At 40.0% G+C, this 10,883-nt stretch overlaps 1 protein-coding gene across 1 annotated transcript; it reads right to left on the reverse strand.

Moving 5' to 3' along the window:
• Positions 1 to 1,859: 1,859 nt before the first annotated feature.
• On the reverse strand, positions 1,860 to 2,072 carry LOC104618348 (protein S100-P-like). Its single transcript, XM_010283918.1, has one exon. The coding sequence runs from the start codon at positions 2,070 to 2,072 to the stop codon at positions 1,860 to 1,862; it is 213 nt and encodes a 70-aa protein (XP_010282220.1).
• Positions 2,073 to 10,883: the final 8,811 nt, after the last annotated feature.

The following is a 10,883-nucleotide window of genomic DNA, read 5'->3' on the forward strand; positions in this document are numbered from 1 at the left end:
ATATAAATATGCTCTTTTAAAAGCACTAAAAGTTGAACCAGTTCCCTAGATTTGACTGATGAATGTGCCTGGAAGATTTTATTCCTTTTCACTTTGCAAATTACAATCAGTTTTAATTTTATAGCTCAATATTTTAAATTATTTAGTGAAATACATGAACTAGTCTTGGCCTCTGAATTCCTTCTGAATCCTTCAGTCCTGTGGTATGGATTTATTTCTGCCTCTGACTGATTCAAAACCTTTCCAGGTAGTTTTGAGCTGTGTCAGGTATAACCAATTCTAAGACCAGAAATATATATGAATACTTAAAAGACACCATTTCCCAGAACATTTTTGCAAATAACAAAATATTTATATGTGTCAATGAAATGGAGGTAAAACTTTTTTTCTGAAGTCAGACTTACTTTATCTTTTTATTTTCTTGCAGTTATTATTCTACAAGGCAAGACATTGTTGGTTTAAATTTATTTTAAGCACTGGCATAAAATGTTATTTTGTGTTATTTTTTTAATCTAGAATAGGAAAAATGGTAAGAGAAATGGAGACTAGAACACAAGATGACATTCAGCTAATTATCTCCCTGGAAAATTCCAGTTTTTCCATCAGTTTCATGAAATAAGTAGAACCAGTAAGAGCAGCTGTGGGGAACTGGAAAAGGTAGTGCCTGGCCAGTAAGCGTATAGTCAGGAATGACCTTTGAGCATCATCCCATGCAGCAGCTCCCCAGCTTTTTTTAAACCGAATGTCAAGTTTGCAGGGGATTTCCATGCCCCCTTAGAACTGTGGCTTTGTTGTTAGTTTTGTCTTTCTTGACGTGGCAGTGCGCTAGGCAGCACACAGCTCCCTGACCAGGAACAGGATGCTTCCTATGGCGCTGTGGGTCACAACCACTGATCTGTTTTCCAGAGTTTTTTCAGAGGCATTTTCATCTATCCCCCCCAGAGCCATCCAAGTTCTTATTCTAAATATTGTATTTCGTTTGTGGGTCATAAATCCAGCAGGCATGGATTTCATACCGTGATTTCATATCGCTTGCAAGGGAAGATACTAAGTTGCATCAAGTACCCTGGCTGCAGTGCGCTGAAACAGTTGTTAAAAAATTGAATTATGCTGGATAGGAAAAGTTTGGAATTTGGAACATTTGGTTCTAGGCTTTTGCAACTAAGAATACTAATTATGAACAGATAGATAAACACTACTCCTGTGTGGAAAGAACAAGACTTTTAAAACTGTTTTCTGGATTTCTAGTGAAGGGAAGCAAATAAAAAACAATTGAAAATGAAAAGCATTTTTTCTCCCAGGCAGCTACAGCTTTTGCTGTAATTTATGAAGCATTTTGAATACCTACTAAGAGAAATTTTATATATATATGTATATAAAAAGCTATTTAAATGCACATGATGGTTACATACAAATCTATGTTGTAAAATATTTTTTCAGGTCTTTCTTTTACAAATGCAAACCAGTTTGCTCTTAGTTCATCTGTTGTTCTTGTTTATGCATCACTTTGATGTGCATACCGAGTATGTAGTATAAATACCTACAGAAAGTAAGTATATAAATATTTAGAGAGATTCCCCATCCGCAATCAAGATCTTCAGTTGCTGAGAACACAAGTACCTTCACAGCACTTGTGGCATGACATGAGCTTTACCCAGGGATAAACAGAAGCAGCAGGTGAATCCTGAAAACGAAACCCCATCTATTTCAAAGCCATTGACCTGACAACTTGAGCAATGAATTTAGTAAGCAGGGAATGGCCCTGAATATTAGAATCGGTTTTACACAGTATGTACAAAGACTTTTTTATTTGCTTTTTTTCTACAAACCATTGCATATTTCCCGATGTAATTCCCCCTCTAATGCACTAAAACCTGTGCCTGCGGGCAGCCCTCGCAGCCGCTGCGCAGAAATGCTGCCGCCCGTTCTCTTACCGAGAGGAAGTTTGGGAGCTCTTTTTCCAGGAGGGTCTTCAGCTCTGCTTTGCTGAGGGTTTGCCTGTTGCCGTCAGTCTTTGCATACTTGTCAAAGACGGCAATGGTCATTCCCATCGCGTTTTCCAGCTGAGACATGTTGCTGCTGGAGCCTGGCTGTCTTCCGAGCAGGAACAGCCTCGGGGCTCTCTTGGAGGATGGAGACTGGTCTTATTCTGAGGTGCTTTATGTAACTGTCCTGTCCAATGAACGTGGCACAGCAGAGGGACAGTTACCCGTTAGCAAACATCCATATCTGAGCACTGCTTGGAGCACACACCTCTGTGCTGACAGCTATTCAAAACTCAAGTTTTATCACCCTGGTGTGGCTGGCACAACCAGTTGCTCACCAGTAGAAACCAGCCTCTCCTTCAAGATACACAGTGTGACTAACAAACGAAAATCAGATTTTGATACTGGCTGTTTGCTCAAGGATCAGAGGTGTTCCTTCAGATACCCCCAGCTGAGCACAGGGCTGGTAGCCCAGCTTCGGCGGAGTATGTACTAGCCTGCTCAGGAGGAAGAGGAGCATCTCAGCTCTCCTTCACGACCATAGTTAGGGGCTCTGCGAGGTGCTGCCTGTGCTGAGCAAAGAGCAGATGTAGACTGCCCTCTCGGCCACGCAGAGGACCTTGTTGCAGACCAGATGGCTCACTAACGCACACTGGGGGTGGGATTCACCGGATCCAAAGCAGAGGTCTGCGATGCAGACAGCTAACTTCGCCCCCCTGGGCTTGCACTCAGGCCAGACTGGATGGCTGAAACAGGTCTGACGAACCAGCGTCTCTCCAGGGCCAGTAATGAGAACCTCGCAGAGCCGTTCCATGAAGAACTCGCTCAGATAGGGTTATCTGAAGGAATAAATCAGATACTTGAGCAAACAGCCAGTATCAAAATCCATCTTGAGCTGCAGTGAAACAACTTATTATTGATCCTGGGCAGTATCAAACCTTGCAATAAAATGGACAGTACCAAAAACAAAAGGTCACTTTGAAGTTCTGTGTCCTCTGTGGCTTCTGATGAACTTTGTGATTCACTTGAAAACTGTGGTCCCCCATCATTAAAACACTAAACACACTGGGCCCACATCTACATACAACAGAGCTGTTTGAGGGTCTGCTGCGCGGTACAGAGACAGTGTTAGCTCAGGTGATGGAAGCTGATCAGCTACAGCTACGCTGAGATTTGAACAAGTTAAAATTCCTGGCCAAGCAGCAGGGTAACTTGGCCTCTAACTCCAGGTGGCTACACTAGACCTGGAGGAGCTCATTTAACGTAAGCTACATCTACACTAGAGTCTGCAGAGTGGAAATACTCTGAACAAACTATTTGGAGTAACCTATCATGCATGAATAACAACGACGGACCCCAGGATGCAGTGTTCTCTGTAGAAGACCCTGGCTATGGCTTCCCAAAATTAAATGTGTGTTTGGATGTCTTTGGACATACCTCCACATGCTTGATGATAAGTTTCCACTCATGTTAGGCTATAAACAAGTTAGCAAAAAATATTTTTTAATTGAGAAAATTTAAAAAATTAAACTCCTTTCTCCCAGATGTCTATAGCCTCCTGTTCCCCAGGCAAAATCTGTCCTGTAACATCTACAACAACTCAGAGCAAGACTACACATCACAAGTACATGGAAATCTAGTACCTTTCTGAAACAAAAACCCCATAATTTTGTGTCATCTCCAACAAGGGATTTTGCATTTCACAGAAAATCACAGCAACATCTCAGGCTGTATGCTTTATTCAAACAGTTCATGAGAAGTATTCGTTCCTGTGACTTCAACCTCATGACATAGTTGCAACTGATTTGCATTAAGTGCATAAGGGTTTTAAGTAAAGTTTGAAGTTTTTACATTAAAATGCATGTGGGGTTCCTTCAGAAGAAGGAACAAGAAGAGAGCAAACAACTGGCCCTTGTTAGCTGTGAACATCATCTGGTGTTTGCATACACACGCAACAGCAGTCGCCGGTGTGGCGAGTGCCAGGAACTTTTCTTTGTCTTTTTCTGACCTATATCTGTAACATAAATATTAAACATGGCCATTAAAAACAAACCAATTTGTCCCTCTAAAGGAAAACCTATCAAACTAAAACGTCTACTTCACGCATCCTCATGACTTTGAATCATGAACTTTGGTGTTAGTTATACAGAAGTGCCCCAAAAAGGCAGAGGGGGAGATCATCAGCTTGAGTCAACAGGATGTCAGTATGTCCACACCTTTGCCATGTAGCCTGGCAGACAAGGTGTCCTCATTCTTGACCCATATTCCTTTGCAAACAAAGGTGATTGATACACAATTTTTGAGATGACGGCTCCAAAAGTGCTAAAACACAAAGCACAGGGCTTGAATTTCTACAAATTGAAAGGTCACCATGGTAGCACTGCCTCGTTGGCTTTCTTTTTTAACGTGTCATATTTGTATTCATGCATGTGCACACACATCAGTACTGCTCAGACTTTTCAATTCACACTTTTTGTATTGTTTAAATATTTTCTTACAATTTGTTTTTCATTAAAATAGACTATTACAACGGTTTGCAAAAACAAAGCAGAATCCAAATGGGAGGCATGGTCAGGAGAGCAAGCAGTGTTTTGATGCCAACTCATCTGTCCAGTTCCTCAGGGAGATAAACCATTTTCTGTGGGCTTGTTTAAATTTTATATTATTAATGTAAACAATATCCATTATTTGCTTCTTTCAGGTTTCTTTCTTCGAAGAATAGTATAGGCAACAGCTTGGATGAGTATTTACTGAGGTTTTATACAGAATTAGGTCTTGCTGTTCCCAACTCGGGCCAAAAGTTTAAATTATTTATGTGATACAAATGTGGACCGTCACACACGTAATTTTCAAAAACCATTCAGATATACTCAAATTTTATGGCATTTGGCCAGATATTCGGGCTTACATGAGATTTGTGTGACCTTGTGCTGATTTTCTCTTAGAGAATAAATTTTATCCTATGCTCTTTGCAGCAGTGTCTGATTTGGAAAAGTCTGAATAAATATAAAGAGCCATTTGTGTCACAGCCAGCTGAATAGCTGAAATGGGACAGCTGAAATGTTAAACTTCTATTAGAGATTATCATCCCTTAAAGCGCATTCCAAAACGTGCAGGAAGTTACATGAGAAGGACTTTTTGACAATTTCCACAAATCTATTATGTATCTGGATGGAAGAAGCACAGGAGGGAGAAAACACAACCTGAAATGAAGAATTCACTGTTTTTCTTAAGTCATATCTTGGCAACAGTACAAAAAGCATTTTATTTTTCTCTTAGCAAGAAGATAACATCTGAACCATAAACAAGCATTGCATATTCCACACAGATAAAATTATCAAAACTTTTAATTTTTCCAGTGTCCTGGATTGTTTGTTGAACTTAGGGTATCAACACACTTTATTTACTAAAGAGCAAGATTTTCCTTTGCACTGCTTCTGAAAACTTGCTTTAAGTCTGGTTAACAGTTTTTAAAGGTCATATCATTTCTGCAATGCATGATAAATTTATTTACCTCTAGTGATGAAATGATGCAATTACTACATTGTTTTGCAAAACAGAGTTAGAAAGATTAGACCAAACAGGCACTGATGAGGCATAGGCAGAAGAGGAGTTCATACAAGCACAGTGTGATGTTCAGTGACGCACTTGTGTAGGTTCTGTTAATTATATACATATAGGTTTTTGTTATTTTATTATCATTTACTCCTCAAAATATCCTTAAAACATATTTCACAAACACAATTAATAAGCTCACATACTGTTTAAGTGGAGTTTAAAGGTAGGTAAGGTGGAGAAGACCAAGGTCAGATAACTGGCTGTGTGACTTTCCGAGTTAAAAGTTCGGGTAATAACACTGTTGTCTGGCAAAGCTGTACCATGGGAAACATACTTTCATCATTGTGTATTGATTCTCCTCAAACACATTTATTATTGCACTAGACGTAGCCATAGAAGACTGTAAAATCAATGAATATATTACAGCCAATAAATAAATATTTGCAGTGTAAATACTTCTGTCTAGTTTTCAGTCCTTGATTGAATCATTTCCTGGATGCTATTCTTTACAGTGATTTTTATACCCCAGTTTTAAGGTTCATGATATTAAGGCTTCCAAGGTTACTTTATTTTTTAATTTTACTGTAACGACAGAAAGAGAGGTCACACCCTGAGGTAACTGCATGTTGTCCACTCAAGTGCTGTAGTCATGATTTCTAGGTGCTGTGATTCCTCAGCCAGTTTCACACAAGCAACCCAACTGTCATTTGCTTTACCTTAACACTTATAAAATCCTACTCAGATATAAGCCCATCATGCTGAGCTGTGGTGAGGTACAAAGTTGTTCTATGGCACGGTCAGAAAAAATAGGAAAAAAGACAAAGAAAAAGACAACAAAGCAGAAAGAAAAACAAAGGGGGGGAAAAAAAGAAAAAAAAAGAAAGAAGAAAGAAGAAAAGAAAAAAGAAAAAAGAAAAAAGAAAAAAAGAAAAAAGAAAAAAGAAAAAGGAAAAAAGAAAAAGGAAAAAAGAAAAAAGAGCTGTGAGAGAGGATGGTTGTTTTGTAAACTTTAAGAACAGATTGAGTGAATCTTTTAGAGGATGTTCCTTTTTGTTAGAGGCAGAGACACGCAAGAATGACTGAGCCAATTCCAATAGAGCTTTCAAAAGATTTTTGTATGCAAAGAGGAATATTTTGGCTGTGTTCAGCTCTCATGAACTAGGCAATACTCTTTTTCCTTTACTGTACAAAACCATTTTCTGAGAGGGAGGGAATGCCTAAGAGAAAGTAGCTTCGTGTGAAGTGTCCATGCAGGCAACACATTAAGAAAAAACCTCTGCATCCCCCATAAAAATATTTTTTTTTGCATTTTAAAATATTAATTTATGAGAATGAGAAGGGCTGACTTGCTATCACAGAACTGCGTGTAAAGTGAGGTGATATCCATATACACTGTCAGGAAGATTTACAAGGCAAATTGATCGAGTGGTAGTTCCCCAGGCACACAAATTTCACAGAGTTGGCTGCTTTTGGTTTCTGGAAAGTAATCACAGGGTGTAGCACAACTGATAAGAACAAAGGCAAACACTGACATCATTCTGTCATTGTTAACTGGGCAGCAAATGAGCACGCCAGGCTCAGAAATACCAAAAGGTGGGGTGGGAAATGGGAACCAGAGCATGCTTTTGTAACAGACCATTTAACTTCAGGTTTCACTTATCAGAAAAAGAGAAGGGCTTCAACAAAGAGGGAAATAAAAAGTGACCTGCACAGAACTGGGAGAGTCCTTGACTTGGAAGGGGGAACCCAGCCGTGAATGGACTCTAACCTAAAGCCAGAGGATGCCTGAGGATGTTGAGGAAGTGTGGTCATGGATATGAACATAGGAGCTGCACTATTTTGGCCAAATTCTATGCTATAAATGTGTTTAAATCTATCCTACTGGGTGTATTTAATAGAGTAGCCATTGGAGTGACAATTAGTGGTTATGGTGTCTGGGAAACGGCCTGCATCTGAGGCCCTTATGCTCAGCGCCCAGGCCCACTGCTCACATAACTGTGCTACCACACTGCAGAGCTGAAGGCGAGATGAGAAACTAGTTGTTATTCTTTCTACCCAGAGGCGGTCGGCTCATTTTTCCCCCTGCGGAGCTTGAATGAAATGGTAGCTACTCTGTACGTTTCCTTTCTTGCTTGACAGCAGTCCCTGCTTAGATTAGACCAAAGAGTCTTTAGGTTAAGTTTAATCTGTATTTAAAAAATAAACTTAAAAGGACAAATCATAATATTGTACAGCTGCTAAACTGAGAGAGGAGAGTTATTCTATCCGAGCACACCCAATCAGCCCAGTGGTATTTTTGGAGTGCCTTTTACCTTACTACCTGATTTTTTTCTGCTGTCTTCATTAGAGATGTTTATGGGGTTTTTTTCCTCTCTCCAGAATTGAAAGCTATAAAGTAAAAAAGGGAGCAATATCTACTACTTGCTTTCATTATTTCTATCCATAGCAGTATCATAAGACCTAACCATGGACTGCGATTGCGTTCGGCCAAGTAACGTACAGATATGGTATTCCTGGCTCGTGGAGCCTGTCATTCAAATTTAGGACACGACAAGTACATCAGCAATAAGAGAACATGGAGCATTTCAGAGCAGGTGTACCTGACAGACCCAGTTCCCTTCTATTATTTTGAACCCTTTTGTTGTTTACTTATATCTCTAACCTCTGTCTGTCTTTAGTCCATTAATAGTACTACTACTTAAGACAGGTGCTGCACTTACTCCCTCTGCCTTATTCTTTCTGTACTCCTCTACCTCTGTGGAGTTGAATACTTCCTGAGACAAAGTTATGGAGTAACTTGATAAGAGCAGCTCTGGCTGTGTAAGATGTTGCTGAGTCCTGCCAGCTGTCTCTGCTCTGGAAAAAGGACAAGGAATTAATCATTGTCACATCCTATCAGCCAAAAAAATCCACCAGCACCCAGCACCAGACCACAGCAACTTAGCCAAAGCCTTGTTACCAGAATGTAGTAGTTCATCAGAATCCTTCCTCCCATCTCAGTATTTCATATTATGTAGAAAATGAGAAGTATTTATATGCTTATATGACAGATTATCATCTGTCCTTTCTCTTGGTCAGAGAAATTGGTTAATGCTCTTTTGATCTGCATATTCATTTGTCAGTTGTATTTGCATTTTCCTGTTTACAAAATACTGAGACAAGACCACTTACTAAAAGTAATATAATAATAAAACCTTTACAGCTGCCCTCATTATAACTACCCAAGACAAGCATGATGATAAAAATAAAGCCTGATCATCTTATAGATTCACCCTCTGGTTTGTTTCTGCTGTTATTTCTAGAGGATGTGGCAATATGTCTTGATTTGGAGTCTGATGGTGAAATAGACGCAGCACACGAAATTGCATTTGGGTTCGAAAGTCCAGTTCACCAAGGCAGAATAAAACCAACATAGCAACCTCTTCAGGTTAGTGGAAACATGGACCCTTGGACCCCATGGCATGCTTCAATTTCCCCTCAGGTGGTATTTTTCCTTATATTTGGGATGTATTTGAAGATCATACGCTTTAATAGAGAAGCAGGTAAAAACATTTTAGCTCAGACAAAAGACCGATTTCAACTTTTATTTCCCAAGCAATGCTAGGAACTAGGCAAGAATTACAAGTCAAACAAAACTCTTCTTGTTTGCACAGATCAGACTTTCTCTATAGATTTAGCCCATATCCAGAGTTGCACCTGCCTAATGGAGGAGTGTTTTTAAACTGTGAATGTTCTTAATTAATTGAATGAAGACATCCTTAAGTCAATTTAAGCCTAGGCTGTAGCTGATGAGTGTTTGAGAATAGTGGCAGTTTTGCAGCGGTTCTTGATGTCAGCAGTACAGAGAAACCACTTTAGATAAAATCAGGTTTCAAACAAATTTTAGTCAACCAAGTTAATGTCATTGCTGTTCTGACAGCACCATTATCAAGCACAAGAACATCACACACGAACATGACTATTTTGCCAGTATGTTGGTCGGGGCATCCTGTCTGCTACCAAGGATCCTTAGTATAATGGAGCCAGGAATACCTGCTCCATACTGTTCTTTCACAGGTACTATGAGAGGAAACCACCTTTTTCCAGGGCTTGGAAAAAGCGTGGTTCAAGTCAGACTGAAATAATCTGGACTCAGTTGCTAAGATTTGCTGCCTAAGTGCTAGGTAGATTAATTAAGCTGCAACTCCTTGAATGATTGTGCAATGGAGCAGGAAGAGAGAGAGTTCAGGGCTGTAGTCTCAAGTTGACTATACTGGCTCTCCAATCCTGGGTCATGAGCGTGACAGAAACAGAGAGGGAGACTCATTTGTAGGACTATGACTAAGCCAAGTACATCGATGAGACATTAAAAGCACAGCAGAACACATACAAGGCTTTACAACACATTGTGCCAGTCTTGCTCTTAAATTAGCGTGTTTTAGCCTGTGCTTAACGCAGGACTTTGAATGTCAAATTAAACCGGAATTGAATCATCACTTTGCAGCAGCTTGTTCAAGGAGGAATATCCACCAAAACTGGCTAAAAGCAAAGGCCCAGGATTCTCTTCAAGTTCTGTTATTAGGCAAATGGACTTCATTATATACTGAACAGTTAATGGACAGTTAAAATTGACGTCATACTGAATGCTAGAATATGTCCTGAGGTTAATTACAGAGCTCTTTTTTTGTTTCAGAACTATGAAAATAATCATGAGGAAGAAAAAGCAGAACTCTGCCTGCCCCGGAAAATCCTCATCAGGGTTTGTTGCTTCTCAAGCTTCCCAGAAGCAGAGATGATATACATGATGCATAGGTGTTAAACTCTTGTTGACTGAGTAGGACAGCCCATGGGAGCTCTGAAAATATTCTGCTGGCTCATAGCCATTGTCCGCCATAGACAAAAAAGGCTATGATAAACTGGGTGTAGTCTTCAACTGCCAGATGTTGGAAATGACCATGCTAGCATAAAAAATAGAAGCAGCTGTTTATATGGCATCATCCTTTGCTTGTAGGAATATAGTATTGTAATCAAAATATGATCTAGAGACTATTAAAGTGGGGCTTGGTGGCAATCTCTTCATTTAGTCGCTTTAACAATTCCCTGAATACTTGTGCTGGTTTTGGCTGGGGTAGAGTTAGTTTTCCTCAGAGTAGCTAGTGGATGAGGGAAAGGCTGTGGATGTTGTCTACCTGGACTTTACTAAAGCCTTTGACAGCGTCTCCCACAGCATTCTCCTGGAGAAACTGGCAGCTCGTGGCTTAGACAGGTTTACTCTTCACTGGGTGAGGAACTGGCTGGATGGCCGAGCCCAGAAAGCTGTGGTGGATCGCGTTAAATCCAGTTGGTGGCAAGTCACAATCG

This window comes from Phaethon lepturus, unplaced genomic scaffold, assembly GCF_000687285.1.
Source record: "Phaethon lepturus isolate BGI_N335 unplaced genomic scaffold, ASM68728v1 scaffold55313, whole genome shotgun sequence".
NCBI lineage: Eukaryota > Metazoa > Chordata > Aves > Phaethontiformes > Phaethontidae > Phaethon > Phaethon lepturus.